A 22928-nucleotide genomic window follows, 5' to 3' on the forward strand; every position below is an offset into this window, starting at 1 on the left:
AATTACATATCACAAGTCCTAAAAAATGTCAATCTGAGGCAAGGCATTATACTATACATTTACCAGGCTTTACTGTTATGTACTTATCCGTACAGCAGTAGAAACAAGTATCCTCCCTGAAAATGACGTATCAAAAGTCCTAAAGCAGGCCAATCAATCCAAAGACAAGTGTTTTTTTTTCAGACTGTGCAAAAGTGTAAATTCTATCTCTTTTTTTTATGGAGTTATATGTGGGACAATATTCGTGTATAGTTTTCGTCGCGTCGTAATGTTTTTCGTCGCGTCGTATCTTTCTTCGTGGCGTGGTTTTCTTCGCAGCGTAATGCTTTTCGTCGTGGCGTATTACTCATGTTAGTGTGATCTCATGTTTCGTCGTGTCGTATGTCACGTCGTGGGGTATTTCACTTTGAGGCGAAATAGTTATGCTTTTTTTACACGGAATTACTAATTTCGTGAAGCTTTTACACAATATATTTCACTTTCTTTCTAGTGGCTTTGGGTAAAGCTAGCTATTATTTTTGTCATTTTCTTTTAATAAACGATACATTCTTAGCTATATTACTTAGCTACCTAGCTAGCTATACATTTTAAGCATGCAACACTGTATAATCTATTATCTATTTTGCAGTTTAAATGGATTCTAATAAAAATATCAAAAATCAAGTAAACTAATTACATAAACATAAATTATTACATAAAACTTACACAACACATAATATTTCTTCATAATCACAAATGTAAACTAACTTAAAAATAGAATATAATTTTTAGCACTAAACTAAAGGTTTTGTTTATTTTACTGCACTTTATTCATGTGACTTGGATTTCTTGTAAGCGCTGCACGAATTTAGTAATTTCGTGTTAAAAAAGCATGAAAATTTTCGCTACAAAGTAAAATACGCCACAAAGTAAAATACGCTACAAAGTAAAATACGCCACAAAGTAAAATACGCCGCGAAGTGAAGTACGCTACGAAGTGAAATACGCCGTGAAGTAAAATACACCACGAAGTGAAATACGCCGCAAAGTGAAATACGCCGCGACGAACACAAATACGACTCGACGAAAGGTTAACCACCCCACAAAGAAAGATACGACGCGACAAAAACCACACCACGAAGAAAGATACGACACGACGAAAAGCATTTACGACGCGACGAAAACCGTACACGAATATTGTCCCATATATAACTCCATATTTTTTCGGGGCAGTATTTCAATAGTATAGCTTGATTAGTTCTTAAACCAAATAAATCTCTTAGATGCATAAAAATTCAAATATTCCAATGATATTTGTCCGACTCAAGAAGCTGCTGCCGTAGAGAAGCTATAGCACATTAAGGATTAGAGCCGTTTACGATGAAATTATTCCATTGTTGTTTGAAGTAAAAACAGGTCATAACTTTTTATCCGCAAAGGCTCTTAGGCTGAAATTCTGTAGAAGGCAAGTCAGTAATATAGCGTATCATTAGGAAAAAGAAAAAATACTGTTTTAACAGATATGGAAGAATTCCAAATTAAAAGTCAAAACTTAGGTGAAAAGAAAAATGACAATATTTTCGAGCAAGATGTAAAATTTTGCAAATTCTTATATTTACATGGAACAAGGATGTTCCAAAAAGGCATAAGTATAAAATTTATCTCATTTAAAGAGTCTCCGTGGATTTGATATTCCATTGAAGTTAGGATCAGAGTAGAAAAGTTGAAAATAGTTCTAAATAATGTAATCATTATTGGCTCCATCCTCGTGAGAAACTGAAACTCCTATTTTGTGTATTGCTTCCAAAGTCACAAAATATCCTTTCAAACAAGAAATTTTGGGAAAAAGAGCGTTCTGGGAGGAACTATTCCAGTTTTTTGCTAAGAACTACGTCTTTGAAAATGGAATGCGACATGATTATAAGCTTATTATATTATATAATGATGATAAGGTATTGATGGGAAAGGCTTGAATAAGTTTTTCAGTGATTTAGATTGATAATGAGCTGTTCGGTAAGACGATATTCCACCGATTTTCTTGATTTTTAAATTCTGATAACCTCTTCCATTTTAGAGCATATGGATAGAAAAATCACTATCCATCAACGTGTATCGGACTTCCAACTAAAACACTGAAGGGGAGTAACATCAATTAAAGAAGCCTTCTAGAACGAATTATTCTTCTCTTAAAGAGGAGAATAATTTTTTAAACCATCGATCAGAAAACATCTATTGAAATTAGATACCGTTGTAAGATTACAACTGAGGTTGCTAATTTTTTATTGGAATTCTTTCAATCCTTGAACCCTCTTAGTTATGGAATTCATTTCTTGGTGGCGTTTTTAAAGTGTCTCAAAGACGTAATTTGGCCAAAAATGACATACTGAGACATCTTCATACAGCAAAATAAAAACTCAGGACAGAAGTTGTCAATATAACGAAGTTGTGGAATTAGTGTTAATGGAATTAGTCTTTTCACAGTGCTCCTTAAACTGCTTTAGTTTATTTTGTTCCTATTATAAAGTTTCATAAATATGTTGTATTTAGTTTGACTTAGTTTAAAAAGGAACTGATCATGTTACGAAAAATCTGTCTCCTATTCTGGGTGTAATTTGGACAACACCGTGCGGAATATCTAATCCATGCTTGCTCTTTAAATTATTTTTTCAGTAATCCATTTTAAATTCATGATTATTCTACAAATAATTACAGCTTCCGAGGGTTGTTGCGCAGTTTAAAGTTGTCTTCGTAGAGGCTTTTTGTTTAAAATAAAACGTCATATTTCAATGGAATAATCCATTAAAAAGAACACCTTGAATACAAACTTGCAGTAGATAAAATTGCAATTATCGCGATATTGGAATATCTAATCCAAGGAAGCTCTTGAAAATTTGGAGTACATATTCCCCATTTTTTTAAACATCAAGTGGGAAAATTTCAATTAGAAATTTTAAAAACTAAGTTTTAACATCAATCTCTGTAAATCATTAAAGGCTTGCTTCCCACAACTTGTCTCAAAATACTTGTATATAGAATTAGTATTTAAGAAACCTTTTTTGCCGGATTAGAGAGTACTAAGGTAAAACAAACAAGAGCAACTAAGCTAATTAGTGTAAAGACTTTTTACTAATTAGCTTTCGCGGAGGGTATTTTGTCAAAATATATTTTCTATTAGTGGATGGATTTGTATCCTACCTCAATGCTTGTCTATTCTATAGTGCAACGTGTTCCCTCAGATTGGTTTCTAGTGTAAAGCCTTCGCATTGATTGGTCTGCTTAAGGACTGTTGATGCGTCATTTTCAAGGAGGGTATTTCTCCATAAAATTGTCTCTATTTGTGTATGGATGTGTTTCCAGCATAAGTGTTTGTGCAGGGTACAGTATAAAATTTTCTCTTTGATTGGTCTTTTAAAATATCTCAGATTTTATTTTGCGCATCCCTCAACTTCTAAAAGTGTTACCTCAAATGACGTATGGATGTGTCTCACATTTACAGACTTCCTTTTAATTTTTCTGCTAAGATTTCGACCTTTACTTTCATCCAGGTTGTTTTTAGCCATGTATTGTGGAATATCCCATACTGGTTTAGTGAGGCTTTATTTGAATAGATCTATTAGGTCATTTTTTAAATAGTGTTATCCAAGCTATCACTCCAAAATGTCGTCTCTATTGCATGTGCATAGGTATAAAACAATACCGCCTTTTTAGTACATACTATACATCTTTCCTCAAATCTAACAGCTTTAAGACTTTTACTGTGTCATTTGCGAGGGGGTATTTGTCCAGAATATGGTTTCTGTTGGTGCATAGATGTGCACCCAACCTCACTGAATGTTTAATTTAAGGTGTAAGTCTTCTCTTGATTGGCGTGCTTTAGGACTTTTATATATCTTTTCGCGGAAGGGTATTCGTCCAAAGTTTAGTGTCTATTTGTGAATGGATTGTTATCCAACATAACTGATGTTGGATAACATTGGTTTGTTTTATAGTGAAAAGTCTTTCCTTCGATTGGTCTGCTTTGGGACTTTTGATGTGTCATTTTCTTGGAGGGTATTTAGCCCAATTATCATTTCTATTGGTGTATGGATGTGTATCCAATCCCAATATTTGTTCATTACAGTGTAAAGTCTACATATTGATTAGTCTGCTTTAGAACTTTCATTTTTTCATATCGCGGTAAGGTATTTGTCAAAAATATAGTGTCTCTTTGTGTATTGACGTGTATCCAACATCAGTGTTTGTTTAGTTTAAAGTATAAAGTCTTCTCTTGATTGGCGTGCCTCCTGCGAAAGGACATATTAAAAGTCCAAGTCCAATTTGTCCAAGACATAGTGTCTATTTGTGTATGGATTGTTATCCAACATCAGTGTTGGTTTGTTTTATAGTGAAAAGTCTTTCCTTCGATTGGTCTGCTTTGGGACTTTTGATGTGTCATTTTCTTGGAGGGTATTAAGCCCAATTATCATTTCTATTGGTGTATGTATGTGTATCCAATCTCAATATTTGTTCATTACAGTGTAAAGTCTACATATTGATTAGTCTGTTTTAGAACTTTCATTTTTTTATATCGCGGTAAGGTACTTGTCCATAATATAGTGTCTCGTTGTGTACTGACATGTATCCAACATCAGTGTTTGTTTAGTTTAAAGTATAAAGTCTTCTCTTGATTGGCGTGCTTGAGGACTTTTAATGTAGGACTTTTGATGTATCATTTCGCAGAAGAGAATTTTGCCATAATATCATTTCTATTGGTAAATGGATGTATACACAACCTCAATTGTTGTTTTTTTCAATATGTGATCACTTTGCATTAATTGGTCTACTTTAGAAATTTTGATACGTCATTTCCAGGGAGAACACTTGTTTCTACTGCGGAATAATGTGGCATATTACGTTGGTTATAGCCTATCTACAAAAAAATGCATTTGTTATGTAGCGATAGAGAGTATTATAAGGGTAACATGCAGTATTATGCGATATTACGTTGTTATGGCCATCGACAGAAAATTTATGTACTTTTTTTGAATTATAAAGGTATTATGCAGTATTATGCAGTATTATGCGATATTACGTTGGTTATGGATTATTGACAGAAAAAATATGTATTTGTTATGTAGCGACAGAGAGTATTATGAAGGTATTATGCAGTATTATGCGATATTACGTTGGTATGACCATCGACAGAAAAAATATGTATTTGTTATATAGAGAGGATGTCGGATAATGCGGTTTCATTTGTCGGGTCCATTTGGTTGGAGAAGTATGACTGAACGTCTGTCGGCTTTTTATGTCGATAAAGTATGAAGGTTGTTAGTTATGTTGTACGTCGTGTGTCGGGACCACTTAGCCCGGTGCTAAATGAAGTCGTTGCCCTAAACGGAGTCGTAGCCCTAACGCGGCCACTGGTTATCTCATGCGACCTAATATGTAGTAACAACCAAGCTTTTATAAACAAAATAAGGAAAAGGCAGCTTTGGGTTGATGGACAGAAAATTTTAAAGTGACTCGCTACAAAATGGAAAGATCACAAGACAAATCAGGATTCTTGGATGCAAATTCCAGTAAGGCTTTTTTTGGTTTATTAGTTTAAATTAATCAATGAACTTCAGAGAGAGAGAAAGAGAGAGAGAGAGAGAGAGAGATCACATTTAAGGGAAATGCATATAGTTAGCTAGCTAGCTAAACACCAATTTGAATTTATTATGTGACCTATTCACCTAAACATTTTTTGTGGATTGCTTGACCACAGTATTTAATTTTAAAATGCACTAATCTTGGAAAGGTAGCCAAATGGTTGGGGGTTGATTGCAACTAAAACAGTCAGAAAAACTGACTAAGGGATTGTCTCACGATCGTTTCAAAAATAATTGTTTCAATTTGTATAATATTTTATTTGAAACGATCTCTATACGATTTTGAAACGAATTTAAAAAAAAATTGCAAAAAAATTGTTTTAAATTTGTTTCAATTTGTTACAAAATTGTTTCAAATCGCTTTGTTGAATTGAAGATTGTTTCGTAATTGATTCGTAATCGTTTCCTAATAGTTTCGCATTCGTTTCTCAATCATTTCAAAAAAATTAAAGTTAATTCGTTTCAACACTTCGTTAAATTGGTTTAAAATCGCTTCAAAATCACTTCAAAATCGCTTCTAATTTAACACATGTTTATCACACATCGCCGATTTCTAAATAAATTTACTATCAAATTTATATAAATGTGTGCATTTTTATTCAAAAAAATACCAAATTGAATCATAGAAAGCGAAAAAGATCACCGTAGATTGTTTAAGAATCATGACAACGGGATTGTAGAAAGCGAAAAGATCACCATAGATCATATAGTTTCACGTAATAAATTTGTCACGTTTTAATTGTTATTTAATTAATTTGGGGAAACAATTCGTTTCAGAACTTGTTTGGTAATTCTTTTCAAATTTTGTTTCTAGATTCGCTTTTAGTTTCGAAATCATTTCCAATCGTTTCCCATTCGCTTCCACTTTGTATCATTTTGTAGCTTAACAGATATAATAAACACAATCGTTTCTAAATCATTTCAAATTGCTTCATGATAGGTTGAACAATAGGCTAATGGTGCTGAAAATACTAGTTAAAAAAAACTATGGTAAACGTTTTTAGCACATATGCACTACAAGCTGGTCTCCCAGAATAACAAAATGATTCCTTTTTCAAGGACCTTTTCAACAACATTATGGCATGTAAAGATGACGAATTGGTTATTGTAGGGGGCGACCTAAACGGTCATGTGGGTGAAGACTTGTCTGGTTTTAAGGGTTACCATGGCGGTTTTGGATATGGATTTATGTGTAACCACTGATTTTCCGATCACTAACACATTTTACCAAAGGCAGAAGCAAGATTTAAAAGACAATTTTTTTCTTTGACATTTAACAAATTTTGGCCGCACCTTTGTGCTAAGATGCCTCTTAGTTCCACGTCAATAGTTCACAGCTGGTGAATTTGGCTCAATTAAAGAAAATACTGTATTAAATGGAGCTACACTGCACAATCCTGTATAAAATAGCATTTTTTGTCCGTTTTTATTTGCATCCATGTAAAGCTGTGACTTCTGTTATTAAAGATTTCTCGCCTTGTATAGATATTCTCAGTTTAAGAGACACAGCTGAAAGTTCTTTACTCAAAGAATTATTACTTCCTGCTTGTCAGTACAAGAAAGACATGGCTTTGTATTTTCTTGTCTGCAGTACTGGTGGTCTCCCTGACTTAACTGATCAGATGTGCCGGGTGACAAGGTACCCTTTTTGGCCTTTTTAGGACGTGGCTGATACCGCTGTCGAATGGGTTTTCTTCGAGGAACAGGCTCTTTAAAATCATACACAAGTTTTAATGATGGATACAGATTACTGCAGGTTGGTTCTGCATCCTCAAAGTGCTCACTACAAACCCTGTCACTTGGATGTGGACTCCACAAAGATTTATCATCTTTTTCTCTCTTAACTCTCCGTACCCATTCCAAATGATTAGCTAAATAACGATTGGTACTGGGAAAACAAAACAGGCGATATGCTGGTGGTTGACAGGAGGCACAAGTTTCTTTAGTTTGAGGCTGACTATTATGCTCTGTGCAAATACTTTTCCTCCACTTTTCCAATTTCCTTGTGTTATTCATACACCCAACAACAGCACAATTAGCAGGACCCATCTCGATAAGACTAGAAAGCCAAACAAATTCTCTCACTACTTTACTCACAACACTGCCAGAAACTGTAACTGCCAGAGCGGTTTGTTTACCCAAAACTCTGCCCAGCTCTCCAAATAAAAATGGTAGCCATTAGGTTGAATTGGTGTATAAATATAGATGAAGCTGTGCGCATTAAGGCAAAGAAGGGTCGTTGTCTTCCCACATTCCACCTGCCCAATGTTCTGTAACTTCACTCCCTGCAGATAATATTAAGCGTTCAGAGTATGTGAATTTGGAACTAATACTCCCACCATCATTAAATTCGTTGTATGTCCCAGATGACGAGGGTGAGTATGATCTCAATATAAGAACAGCAGACTGCAACCCACAACTCTCACTTAGTAGTAATGTTTTGGGTAGGCCTAAGATTAAGGACTTCGTCTCTTGGTGCAAGTGAGAAAGCTGGTCACCCATCAAATTCTTTTGTCACCCAGTTTGCCAACCAATACGTCTTCTCCGCTGTGTGTGCCTTTGACAAACCGCATAGGCTGCAGTTAGCTAATGATCCTTTGCGACGATGGGACCAGATTGACGACTTGCTCGTTACTTATAATTTGGGAGAGGCTTTCTTGCTAACTAAATCGTATGCCTCTTCCACCTCTGCCTTGACATTAACTGCTTACGGCAGCAGGAACATTTTGCAACAAATTTTACTAGGTTCCCCCAAAGGTTCAGAATGCTTTCCAGTACTTTCCCGGCAGCGGCTTCTATCAGGTAAAATTTTCATCAAATCCCAGAGTGTGCTGGCAGTTTAATAAAGGCCTGTATTGTTCCAACAGATGTCCCTTTCCACACAAGTGCACCTATTGTTCCAGAAATCATCCAGCACACCGTTGCTTATTTAGGCCCTTTTTTCCAATTAAGTCCTCTGATTGCACTTCTGTAATTGTTTTATTGTTGTGCAAATTATTACTTTTGCATCCCAATCGGATCTTAGTTAATTTTATCCTTATGGGTTCAAACTAGGGTGTCAAACTGGATAACTTTTGACATCTACAACTAATAACAAATCCTCTATGAAATATTCGAGAAAAGTTGATAAGACTATTTTAAAAGAGTTGCCCCTCCTCTGATTACCCTCCTCTTCCAAATTTTTATTGCTCCCCATTGGGTGCAGCTCCTAAAAAGATGATACAATTCAGGTAATTTTAGACCTTTCATCAACACAGTGATTTTTAGTTAACGATGACATCTCTAAGGAATCTTATTCGGTTACATACTCATCATTTGAGAATGCCATTGACATGGTACGTGAACTTGGCTGGCACTGCTTTTAAGCAAAACAGATGTCAAACATGCTTTCCAGTTGTGTCTGGTTCACCCAGATGACTGGCATCTACTTGGCTTCAAATGACAGGAAAGATAATTTTTCGATGTTATTCCTTTCAGTGGGAGGTCATCACCATTTAATCACTTGCCAGACTTAGTTGACTGGGTTCTTTATTACCTGGCTGCCATCTGGCAGCTGTTTCATTATCTAGATGACTATATTACAGGTGATCCGCTAAAAGCAGCATGCCAGGATATTGTTTATTTAATTCAAAAGGTCCTTTAGCCCTAGAGAAAGATTAATGCTCCATCCTGCGTCCTTACTTATATAGGTATTGAAATTAATACCACTCAATTTATTATCCATCTATCTAAGAAAAATTTTTATGCTGTTTTGTCCCTGTTGAGAGTGTGAAAAGGAAAACTGCAGGAAAAAGGAGCAACTGTCACTCATAGGATTGTTGTCTTTTGCATGCAAAGTCCTAAATGTGATTGTATTTTCTGCATATAGGTTAATTTACCTTTCTACCACAGTAAGTAGACTTCACCATCACATTACCATTATATCAGAATCCAGCAAGGACATTGAGTTGTGGTTGATTTTCTACTAAGTTGGAACAGGATGGCAGTCATCCAAATAAAAATTACGTCAGAAACTATAAATATATTTACGGACGCTTCCATGAGTGGTTTAGGCAGTTTTTATGATGGAAAATGGTTTTCCATTTCTTTTCACAACACCAATAATTACAGCATTGCCTTGCTCGAATTACTTGCTGTTGTTTTAGCAGTACATATGTGGGGTGAGAAGTGGTCTAATACCATTTATACAGAACAGGTCATCATTTATACAGACAACAAGCTCATAGTTCACATATGAAGTACAGGTTCTTGCAAATGTGAGCGCATCAAGAAACTTGTTTGATTGTTGTTCTTTTTTACTGCAAACCACAACATTAATGTTTTGATGCACCATATTAGAACATGTTCTAATTTTTATGCAGACTTATATGCCCTGCCTACTTCGATTATTTTTCTTACCCAACATCCAGATCCATTCCTCAAATTTATGAATTGTGTTCCATGCACATGTAGTTGCCTTTTTTTTTCTACTTCAGTGCCATTACTTTTTTCATGCTGGAGGTAAGTGGGGGACGTTTTGAAAAAAAAAATAACTTTTATATATTTATCTTTTTTTAAATGATCTTTTGAAACACAAGCTGTACTGAAGAAAAAATTTAGAAAGCACGCTGTATGTCCTAAGAAGCACAGATGCATGAGACAATTGAGATGCCTTGAGCTTCAGACGCATCAAAATTTCCTAAGTGTTAGATAAACGCTAATTACTGTTGGTATTCAAAACCCTAAACAGCAGGTGCATGAAACAATTAAGATGCCTGAGTGTCAGGTAAGTCAACATGTCTCGAGTGTCAGGTGCATTTTTTTATTTAAGTGACGAACACAGTTATGTGTTATGACTGAACTGATGAGCAAGACAAATTCTCTGAGTTTTAATTTACTATTTATACTTATTATTGCGTTACATATTCTGCTACAACAGACACCACAGCAAGTAAGATACAATAAAATGCCCTGAGGGTCAAGCACATGCTAATTACTGGTGGTCTTTATACTCTAAGCGTCTGGTACATTAGACAGTTGCATTTTGCCTACATAATTTCTGCACTTAACAAATACGTCAGTAAACTCACTTTTTAATTTTTTTTGTCATTTGATAACATATTAGTTAGCATTCTTGCTTTACATGATGCCTTGTGCCAAAGGTTAAAAAGTGGTTAAAAAATGTTTTTCATGATTTAGTTGAAGTACAAAATATATGTTACTTGATTTTTTGCTAAGAACTTTTGTTTGTGCATTGCCATAGGGGGCAGCTAAACTATGCTAAAAAAACAATTTCTTTTTATCTTCTTATATTTTCCACTTCTTTTTCACGCATGCGTCTGCCGCAAATAATTCCCAATGCAAGGTTATATATTTCAGTGATTACATTGGCAAATACGAAGTGCAGTCGCAAATTACAAAGGCTGCAGTTAAGATGCCCTGAATATCAGACAATAGCAGTTAATTATGCACCCCCAATTTGGATGTTTTAAAAATTAATTTTTACTTTTTTTTAAATTTTAGCGTATTATCGTTTCGTGGTGTTGCTGTTTAACTGCATGCTAACATTTGGTTCATATTTCTGTTTTGACATGCCCAGGTAATGTGTTTGACTACCATCAATAAGTAATACTGATGATGGCTAAACACTTCATATTTTTCTTTTTAGTGTATTGCAAGATACCTTCACAGGAGTAAGTTCTAATTTTCTTCCCTTTTTTTAAATTCTTCTATTATTGTTTCCAGAAAATAGTTACATCTGATTACCATATTTACTGGTAATCCTGCCTTGAGGAATTACTATACATATATCTTCATTGAGTTTATACATTACCTAATTTCTCTAATATTCCGACGACAAAGCTGTGTGAGTAGGGTATCAAGGATATAACAAATATATATAAAAGTTGTGGAAATTGCATTTTTTATTGTATAATAGAACGGATTTTTGCTTCACTTTTGTTTTTATGGTTTTTACAGTTTTTTAAAACTTGCAGAGTTCTTTGAATTGAAAATAATACTAATCTGGCATTCATGTCTTGGAAAAATAAGCCTCTCTTCTATTCAGGCCTCTTTAGTAAACCAGCCTTTATTTCTAAGGTTGAAACACTAATCCTGCAGCAGGGATAAGTAATACAGTAATTTAAAACCTGAAAATTCAGTACAACACATGTAGGAGTATGCTTACACTAAGGAAAAGTTTCTGGTTTCTCTTCTAAATATAAGATATCTGCTAAAATTATCCTCATTTTATATATTTATTTATAAAATCACTTAACCTTCAAAATAATCCCTAGTTTTTAGAAATACCCTATTTTAGATCAAAAAAAAAATTTTCTCTCCAAAATATAAGCTGCAATTGATGACTAGAGAAAACACCTAGATGGTTTAGTACTTTACTTTATGCTGAGAAACTTTCGTGAGAGAAACTTTGGCGAATTTTGCGTTTTTTGGCCTTTTTCACAAAACTTTGTCTCACAAAACTGTCAAAAATGGCCATTCGCGAAAGTTTATTTAGTACAAACTTTCTAAATTGTTGATTCGCGAAAATTTATCCACTAAAATTTAAAAGAAATTTGCTGGTTTTAAAAGTTATACTTCTTGACTCGCCATTTGGAACGGATTTTGGGACCTAGCTTTGGGAAAATTTCCCAAATTTGTCCTAGGTGATCCCTAGTTACCCATGCGGTGAAAAATCATTGATGCCATAACATCAGAAAATTTAACATATCAGACATACCTTTTTCGGCAACATTAAAGGAAAATTAAGATATCAACTTTGCCTGTTAAAGAAACACAGACACACTCTCTGTATTATTATATAGATAATATCTTTGTTTATTCTACATTAACAGAAGAAATTGAAAATATAGAGAAGCCAAATTTATATATGTATGTTATATATCTCCTTAATTATATGCACGCTAACCTAAGTTTGAATTCTTTTTAGACATTTGGTTACAATTGCACTACTGATAACTCTACAAATGTAAGAACTTGTGAGGAACATCTTGGTTTAAGTGAAACCCAATATGGACTGCTTTACAGTGTTTATGCATGGATGTAAGTACCAAAGTAACAACAGCAGTAAATGTTAGATGTAAATCTATGACACTACTTCTCTGTCAGTCTGTCATTGTAGCATGTGTGGTTACACTTATGCGTCCACACACGCAATCACACAACCAATATCACACATGCAAAAGTTTATTTTTTGAAGACAGACTAATTGGAGAATTTAAATCGCACACCTGGACACTATAAAAACAATTTGAGTGTGCAATTTGCTACACACCAAGACTTTTTTCATTGACAAGATGATTGTGTGTCTGTTTGTAACAGCAAAGTAGATTTTATTTTTTACAGTTTTCTTTAACAGCACCTCTAAACTATCCCCTGTAAAACTATTCTGTCATTTATAAAACCTTTGTTTGCATTTTTGATGGGCTTAACACAAGTTATGATTTTATCAGCTGAAAATGTGTTTACTATACCTTATGTAATATTTAGGGGTAGATTTAGAGGTGGTGTACTGGTGCATTTGTATTGGTAAAAGTTTTGTTAGCAAGCCAGATCTCTCCAACCAATTCCCAACAAGTGTGGTCATGCATGCAGTTCAATGTTTTAATTAATAGGACTGGAGGGGGGAGATATGACGAATACTGTACTGTAAAAATGAAGTTTTGGTTGTCTTGAGCTAAATCTTCATGGTTGTAAGAGGTGGAAAGTTAAGTTATAACAAGTTGGCTTCATATGAAAGAGCTTGAAAAGTTGTCTATGAATCTTTTTATTTTTTTTAAAAATGGCTTTTAATAATTATGTTAATTAATGCATGACATCGTGTATTATGAAAACTAACTGAGTTTTTTTCACCATATATTGTTTATTTGATGATGCTGAAATATAGTATAGTAACATTGAAATATAGTAATTAAAGAAATAGTCTAGGATGAAACAAAATTCATTTCCCTAAAATGCAAAACTCCTTTTTATTATAAATTTATTATAAATTGGTTTGTCAAGCAATAGGTGGAATTAAATTAAAATTAAAATAGATGACAAAGAAGCAATAAACCTTATTTAAAGGTACTTTTGCCTATTGTTGACAATAATATTCTCAAAAGTAAAAACATGATGCACCGAATACTTAATATAGTTAATGAATTAGGTTATTCCATAAAGCCACTAGAATAGATGCCAATTTATGTACTTTATTTATTTTTAGGAATGCACTTGTTGTTATTGGTTCTGGTCTCCTAATTGATAAATTTGGACAGAGAGGTAGTTTTCATTTATAAATTTCACCTTAACCATTTAGCGGATTTTATTATTTTTTTTGCTATGCTGTATGGTTATGACACTTACTGAGCTTTTATATTTATCTATTAGGTAACTGTATGCCAAATATTTAGGTCCCATACCTCACAGAGCTTCAGATATTGGCTATAACTCGAAACTACCCCTGAAAATCTCTATATCACCCACTGGTAGCCTTGTGGTAGAGCATTCGCTTCCTATGTGGGAGTTCTTGGGTTCAAACCCCGGCCAAGTCATGCCAGAGTTAGCGCTCAGCATAAGAATAGGATTGATCTTAAGCTAAGAAGATTCACTAATTATGCATGATGTCATGAGTATGCTCTGCAAGGGTGTTATATTTAACATTTTTTGACAAGCCATATAGAGTTAAAAAGGCTTTCTGGCCGGTCACTTTGACGTGTCACTTTGACATTTTACATAAATTTCAATATTTAGTTACCATAATTATGCTCAATGCTAACTCATGACGTCATAATTTCGCATATTTAGCGCAACTTTTAAGAGAAGTATCTCGAAAAAGGATTTTTAGAGAACTTTCAAAGATCTTTCATATTTGCTCAACTTGATTTTTCGCAGGAGGTAACCTTTAAGTTAAAATTTTGCAAATGTGAACGTAAGATTTAAAAAATATATTGTTGTTTGTGATTTTCTCATGCTTATTGTAAAATTTGTAATATATGCTAAATTATTAACATGTCACATCCCCCATATTATATCCCAGAGAATCATAAACTACATTTGAAGTGAAAGTCAATGATGTAGTATTTGTGCACTTTGTAGCATGATTTAAGATTTTGCGTCAGGAATTCCTTATTTTATTTTTTTCAAATTTTATTTTCTTCTATGTCTGCCCTTGCACTTTGCGTTTATTAATTTTTGTTTTTAGTTAGGCAATGAAATCTTGACAGAATTTTTATTTAGTTGGTGCACTGCTTTTCTCGGCACTGTGCGTTATTGGCTCATCAATTTTTGCTGCTGGTTACTTTTTCAAGAATGGAAATGCTATGTTTCCTGTGTTCCTTTTTGGACGTTTACTTTTCGGGTATGAGTCTGTTTCTTAATTTTATGTTCTTCATACCTTTCAAAGATAACTATTATAATTTCAATCTATTTTCTTCTTTAGTGCTGGCAACGGATCACTTACTAGTACGTTTACTTTATTTTTAAGTTTAGCTCTGTTTACACTTCGTGTTGAATTTCCGAAAGCAACGAAGTTTTATTTTTTACTAAAATTACGGTTTTTTTTTACCAACTTGGTAAAGCTTCTTTAAAATTTTAGAAACTTATTGTATGTCTGAAGGTAAGAATTCAAAAATAATCAGGAAAAATATTCAACCAGAAAATAATTAACAGCCAATGTTTTTGTTAATGTTTACCGCCTACACTATGTGAACCTTTATGTGTGTTTTTTTTGTGTTCGCTAAATAATTTTGTATTCTAGTTGCACAAAATAGAATATCGGCATTTTGGTTTGATGGCAAGGAACTAGCATTTGCATTTGGTTTAACACTAGCATTTTCTCGCTTAGTAAGTCATTATATATACCCCCTACATTGTTTTAATGGTAACATTTTACTGATAAATACTTAATTGTAAAATATGAGTTCCAGTAATTTAATAATAACACTTGTTTTTTTTTTTACCGTAAAAGTATTTATGTTCGTGAATTTGCAAAAGTTTGCTATTTTTTGATGTGATTCACAAAAATTTGACAAATGTATCATGGTCAGCCATTCACGACAATTGTGAAAATTTAATATTGTCTGTATACAGTGGTTATGTATTGGAGTATAAAAAAGGGGGGTTATAGTTAGGTTGATTTTTTTTTCAAAGAGATGGGATGAAAAGAGATCACAGAGAAATAACAGTGAGAGGTCTGTTCTTTTTAATGATTTGCAAACATAAAAATAATTTCTGCAAAAAAAAAAAATTGTAAACACCTGATTTGCAATAATTTCTTTTCGGGAAACAGAGAATAAAATCTAAAACAAAAAGATTTCAAAAAATGTCTTCTTACAAAATTACTTTTCTTCAAGTAACAAGTAATGATTTTATAAATATAATGACTTTTTTCATTTACAATTCTTTTATTAAATTATTGTTTTAGGGTAGCATATTAAACTTCTTGCTTACTGAAAATTTTGTAGCCAAATATGGTTTAAAATGGACATTATGGGGAGGTAAGAGTCATAGGATAGTTAGTCTAATATTTTTTTTACCAATGCTTTAGTATTTTTGTCCATAATATACTAAATAACACGAGTGTTTTAATTATTTGTGATTTCTTGTTAGGTGCTTTGTTGTGTGCCCTTGGATTCCTATCCGCTATTTTGCTGTATTACTTGGATAAAAATGGAACCAAACAGTTAAACAAGGTATATAAGAGATAGTTGTGTGTACTAAAGATCTAAATATTAGTGTGAATAAAATATGCATTTTGGATATGCTTGCAAAACTTACGCATTTTCTTACATTTCTTACATGATTTCTTATGAATGGTAGAGAAAATAAACAAATTTTATAAACAACTTATTTCATTAAGTTCTTTACTTGCAACAATGTCTGAGATCAGAATTTTTGCACAATGTAGTGATATACAGTTTTTTAGACATCTAAGTTTTTAGCATCCATTTCAGTTTTTTAGCATCTAAGAAACTGTTTACATTAGACCAATGTGAAATTCAGGCGCTATGAAATTCCACACCATGGTGAAATAGCAACTGTCTGCATGATATTTTACTTTGGGTTAATTTTAATTTCAAGGGTGGCATGTAAATGACCACATCTTTTGTGTCTGTGACCTTAAAACATGTACGCTGATTGAAAGCCGCATTTCACTCTGGGGTATTTACATAGAAAATTTGCACTGTTTTTTTTAATTTTACTCCTTCCAATTTGACTGAAGTAAATACTACCCATAGAGAGTTTCACTTTGCCGAAAGTAATAAAAACACATGTATACTTCTGAACCCATGTGCTATAAATACAACAACTTTTTGAAGCTAAATAATCTGCAACTTGTACTTATTGTGTTGCTGTAGGAAGAAGACATGAAGCAAGCTTCTAAAAAAATGGTTAGTGCTTTTAGTATCGTTGTATCACCTCATTTTTTTATCGCCTTAGTTTTTTATCACCTTGGCAACACATACAATTTAAGCGTATTTTTTGTCTTTTTTTTTAGAGGTTGGGTGATATCAAATACTTGAAGTTGCAATTTTGGTTACTAGTTATCATCACCATGTTTTTCTACAACACCGTTTTCACGTTCATGGCCAACGCAAAGTAAGATGTCTGAAAAGTTATTTTGGTTTGCTAAAAAGTCTCTTTACTGATCTTTTCAGATTTTTAGAAATTTGAGTAAAAAAATAAAAAGTTCTGGCCTGCATTACGTACACTGATTGGTGTCTGGGAATTACTTTACAAACCAACGAGAAGCAGTTTGTCCTAAACTATGTGTAATACAACCGCACATTTGAAATGTTTTTAATATTTGGATTAAGTAAAAGACACTGCGTGACAAAGATGTACTCCTGGATAAAAACTGTGTGATAGTTGTACTCCTGAATAAACACTGTGGGGGGAAGATGTACTCCCGGATCTGTGTAATAAGATGTGCTCCTGGTAAACACTATGTGATAAGTTGTACTTGTGGATAAACACTGTGTGATCAAATGTGCTCCTGGATAAACACTGTGATCAGATGTACTCCGGGGCAGTCCCTGCGTGAAAAAATGCATTTCTGGATATATGTTACGAAGTTTTATTATTTCTTTTTTGATCCTCTTTTTAGGAAGTTTATTGAGCAAAATTATGGTTACGATCAAGACAGCAAAACACCGGCGTACATAGCCGGTAGCGTATACGACGTCTCTCTTTTTTTCACGCCTATCTTTGGAATACTAGTGGTAAGTTTGCTTTTTAGTGTAAATTATTTGACTGAAATAACTAGAGTGAAAAATGATTGATGTTAAGCTCAAATGATATTTTTAACGTTTGAATCAAGTTTAAGCTTTCACAATCTATTTTTTAAACATTTTAAGGGTTTTAATAGCAAAAGTATGTTTCCATGCTGAATGTTGTACACATTGTATTCCCAAATTTCAAAAGATGAAAGAATCATCCTAATAAAAATGAAAATTTGAATTTAAAAACAGAAGTTGTTGTATGTGATCATCTTAGTAGCTATGGCAATAAAATTATTTTTACCTAAGAATTACTTTTAAAGCTATTGCATATTTCTGATAACAGGGAAGGACATTTACTGTCTAAGGCCCTGTCATGTCATATAAATAATCTAAATGATTTTGCACAAAGCTTTAACGAGCAAAGAGGGAGATCAAATAGCAACCAAGTTTCTTATGAGAGCAAACATTGCAAACCAAAAGTTTTCAATTAACCTCAAATGATTGATAACACTTAAAAAACATAAAAATTAGAAGCTGAAGATAATATTTAATAAATGGATTCCTCTTCTATGTCTGTAGGATTACATGGGATACAGAGGTGTTGTGGCTACAATATGCGCATCTTTGAGTATCCCCGTGTTCGCCTTTCTCGCCTTCACACATTACACGCCGCTGATTGGTACAATACTGCTTGGTGCGACCTATTCAGCTGCAGCTGTAAGTAAATATTGTCTCCGACATGTTGGTATTGATTTGCTTACTTTGTGTGTTATCGAGTCAGGACAGATTATTCTGAGGGAACGTTTTTTTATGCCAGAATAACGAAATAATTTCGCGTGTAGGTGATTATAAGTGTAGTCGTATAAAAATGGTCGTATGGAAATGCGAGACAAACATAATTATTGATACTTTGAAATAAATGACTTGGCAATGCTTCCCAATCAATTTCGCAAGTAATAATCTTCGCAAATTTAACAAAAACTCGCGAAATTCGGGAAAATTAATTCCAACGACTCACGAAGTTGCTTCTTTGTCGTCATCGTTATGTATTTTTTTTTTTTTTTGGTGGGGGGGGTGGACGAGCAATATAAATTTTATATATGCCCCTCCGGGATATCGCTCTATCAATATTTTAAATATACGCTGAACGAATTTCTAATTTAAAAAAACACTAAATGGAACACTACGTACGGTCTTCACTGTAGTCGTTTCTCCTGAGCAGTATTAGTACATGTATATGTTTTTTAATCCAAATTTTAGAACATGCTCAGGTTTGGGTAACAAACTTTCATATTTAGGCTTGCAATATGTTTAGTGGTTACTTAACAAATATACTTTTCAGAATGTATTTTTATCCAAGAAAATTGTTTTGCTTATCTAGCCGTCAATTTTTTGTTAACTTTCACAGTAACGTTACTCTCGCCTTTTTTCGTCGCCAATGTTGATAGTTTGCCGAACAAGATTTCCCAGTCCAACGGTCTTGACGATGCAGCGATCGTAGAGTCACTTTGACTATAACAATGTCGATAACTATCTTTTTAAAAAAATGAAAAAAATTATGTAGTTTATGTTCACGCTGTTTTTTGTCACCATCTTTCCTTAGCATTACTGTTGAGCCTAGGTAAAGTTTTCAAAACTAACTCTTAATTTTGTTATAACGCAATTTAAATAATGTCGGCGTGAATTATGATAGGAAGATACAGACCAAATGCAAATCAACCAAAACCTTAAAGACTTCACTCTTTTTTCGTTTTTTACAGTGCAGTTTATGGCCTTCTGCTCCGCTAGTGGTCAATCCTGGCGTTTTGGGGACAGCTTTGGGATTGATGACGTCCGTACAAATGATAGGCATCGGATGTTGTACACTTATTGTTGGGGCTATACTGGATCATACAAAGTAAGTTTGCTATTGTTTTCTTGAAGTAGGAAAATGTTAAATGTAAATATGAAAGAGAAGAATGCAAGAGTGTCAGTCTGTAAGAAAATCAACTCCATACATCAAGTGAATGTTTTAATTAAAAAAAAAACAGTTATTTTCTTGAGGAATTAATCGCATCAAATTTTTTGCCAGAAATAATTTTGTAAGTAATAAAGTGACCCACTTGCTAAAATTAATTGTTTTACATGGTATTGGTGGTAAATATCGAGTTTGCGAAAAATAAGAATTTTTCTCTCATTTTCGCACCCACTCAAACAGTAAGTCGTGTGGAATCAAGGGTTTGATCCTTCTTAACATTAAAAGATACGATGTTTTGTTCTTAAAAAAACTGAGTTTATTTTAAACTTGCATGTAGGTCTCTGTCTTTGTTTGTTTGTATTTCTTTACTATTTTAAGTGCTTTGACTAAAAGGTCTCAGTAATATGTTAATGGTGAATAAAAAGGATGGGGTGGTAACTGACAGGTTTGTGGGTGTTAGGTGATTGGTAGGTAGAAGTGTGGGTGATTGGTAGGTAGAAGGGCGGGTGATTGGTAGGTAGAAGGGTGGGTGATTGGTAGGTAGAAGGGTGGGTGATTGGTAGGTAGAAGGGTGGGTGATTGGTAGGTAGAAGGGTGGGTGATTGGTATAATTGGTGAACCTACTGATAGCGTTTGTTCTTTTCCAATTGGGAAGTGAAAAGTAGTATAACATATGTTGTTGTGATGTTGTTTTTATTTTTTTATTATTCTCTTTTTTAGTGACAATTGGAAATATGTGATGTTGTTTTTATTTGCTAATGCTGTAGCATGCGTATTATTTTCGATTTTGTTGAACATTGTTGATTGGAAAAGGGTATGTTTCATTATCTGATTACTATTTTTATGATCAGCACATGGGCTACAGTGTGGGGCTATTGCCTAACTTCACGCCTTCGAGCGGAGATGTGTCTTTCAAGTATAAATGAGGCATGACAGGTGGAGATGGCGCTGTCTGTTGGACGGTTGGTCCAATCGGTCGGTCTGTTTGCTTGTTTCTTCGTTTTTTCGTTTGTTTGTATGCTCGTTCGTCCTTCCGAACATCGGTTCATTTGTTTGATCATTCTGTTGTAGGGTGGTGTGTTGAACAAAACACGTAAAAGGGCGAAAAAACATCGACCAGTAACAGAAGAAATTCCAGATACAGACGCGTTGATTAGTGACGAAAATAGCGTTAACACTTAAAATTTTTGGGATTTTAGTGTTTTGTAAATAATTTTAGGAGAGCAACTTTTTATAGTGTGATAGACAATTTTTGTGCAGTGTTCACAAATTTCAATTAAAAACAGGTGTTCGTATGCTAAAAGAACACACCACTTGGGTACAATTATTTTCGACACTTTTCGTTACTGATAGCACACAAAAATTGGTACGTTCGAGCTAAGAGGATATGTTTGAGGTATGCTATATGGATAGGAATCCTTTTTTCTGTCCTTATGTATGTATCTAAATAGCATCCTCTCACCAGGGTTTAATACCTGATGCCAAAGCCGCCAGCCTTTGATGACAGAAAGCATAAAACCCTGGGGAAGAGGTTGTGTTAAGATAAAATTTGCTACTACGACGCTTACCACCCAAGAGCTCTGGGGACGAGAATGACTTCTTACCAATGGTTTTATTAATATTTTTTTACACAAAATTGTAGTTTTAATATAATGTAAACAAATATAACTGACAGAGTTTTTTAATCTGCTTTTTTTTATATACTCCCTGCCTCAAACCCAGGCTTCAATGCGATTTTTAAAAATACCGTGTATTTTAAGTAATCCAGAAATTTAATTCGGTTTGGTTGCATTAAATTCGATGCATCGTACTCGCTCTCCACCGTAAATTGGCTCCTCTTCCATGAAAGCGATCTCGAATGATGCAATCCAAATTCGTCTTTAATGATAATTACACAAAATTCGCTACAATGAATTATTATTGTTTTTCTTCACATCTACCTATTCGTAACATTCATGGAAAGTCCTAGATAGATGTCAACTTATATCTTGTCTTAAAATTAGTCAACTTCTCATTGATCTAAACGAATTTTTTTTTATCAATTCAAAACAATTCTCATTTTATATTCGGATTTCGCCATTCACAACCTCGTCGCCGGAGCTCTTGCCGTCCGAGAGTCTGAGAAAGAGCTCTGGAAATGAGATTGCGCCGTTTAGTTATGTTTAGGTTTCAGTGTCGTCCGTCTTTTTTTAATCTGTTGATGGTACTTTAAGAAATCGCTTATCCCTCCAAAAATTCCCGTCACCTCTCAAAATTTTTGTCTATTATTGCCGTTTTATTATTATTCAATTAAGAAAAAAATCACTTTTTAAAGAAATTTCGTCAGGCTTAATTTTTTGTTAGTACAAATTTTTGTCACTGGAGGCCCAACATCGTTTGCGCTTATAAAGTACTTTTCTCATACACATCTTCTAACCGTCTAATGTTTGAATGATTGATTTGCAGTCAAACATTAATAATAGCTTTTATACGATAGCTCTGAAGGATCAGATGCTACGTGCATTTATTTTTTTGCAACGCGCATTTATTTTTTGCAACGCGCATTATTTTTTTGCTACCCGCATTTTACACGTAAAATATTTTTTGTTATAAAAATACAAAATAACTTATCAACATACAACGTTTTCTATCTTGGGAGAAACAATATATTTATGTCATTTTGCCATGCTGCAATGTTAAGATGACGGATATACACGAAGCAGTTCATAGATATTTTGAAGATGGTCTGACATACACTGAAATCTTGGAGTTCCTTCAAGTTCGTCACAATTGTGACATAAGCGCTTCCACCTTAAAAAGATGGTTCCGCAAGAAAGGTATGAGAAGACGTCCTTTGCATGATATGAAGTGCTAGGAAGGATGTAGTGAAAGCTGTTGCAGATGAATTGAGTGGTTGTGGATCGAGCATAGGTTATAGAAGGATTCATAAATCATTACCATCGAAGGGATGCTTTTGTAGGCGAGAAGACGTAAGACAAATTATAAAACATTTAGATCCAGATGGAGTTGGACTAAGAAGAAGGCGTAGATTACACCGTCGAAAATATATGTTGCAAATAGCCCGAACTTGTATGGCACATAGATCGACGACAAACCGAAGCCGTTTGGTTTCAGCATCATGGGTGTATTGATGGCTTTTCCAGAAAGTTGATATGGTAG

At 33.9% G+C, this 22928-nt stretch overlaps 1 protein-coding gene across 2 annotated transcripts; it reads left to right on the plus strand.

The window, feature by feature from the left end:
- Positions 1-5380: 5380 nt before the first annotated feature.
- Positions 5381-21454, plus strand: LOC130623470 (major facilitator superfamily domain-containing protein 1-like). 2 transcript variants are annotated; one of them, XM_057438963.1, is made up of 17 exons: positions 5381-5540; positions 11115-11190; positions 11260-11284; positions 12541-12653; positions 13816-13871; positions 14829-14949; positions 15031-15053; positions 15349-15434; positions 16015-16087; positions 16200-16282; positions 16949-16981; positions 17089-17189; positions 17698-17812; positions 18392-18529; positions 19573-19709; positions 20490-20583; positions 20841-21454. In XM_057438963.1, the coding sequence occupies exons 1-17, from the start codon at positions 5495-5497 to the stop codon at positions 20949-20951; spliced, it is 1431 nt and encodes a 476-aa protein (XP_057294946.1). In that variant the 5' UTR covers positions 5381-5494; the 3' UTR covers positions 20952-21454. The 2 variants fall into 2 exon arrangements, with proteins under 2 accessions (XP_057294946.1, XP_057294947.1); XM_057438964.1 differs by lacking the exon at positions 5381-5540 and adding an exon at positions 7357-10377.
- Positions 21455-22928: the final 1474 nt, after the last annotated feature.

Source organism: Hydractinia symbiolongicarpus, chromosome 13 (assembly GCF_029227915.1).
Source record: "Hydractinia symbiolongicarpus strain clone_291-10 chromosome 13, HSymV2.1, whole genome shotgun sequence".
Lineage (NCBI taxonomy): Eukaryota > Metazoa > Cnidaria > Hydrozoa > Anthoathecata > Hydractiniidae > Hydractinia > Hydractinia symbiolongicarpus.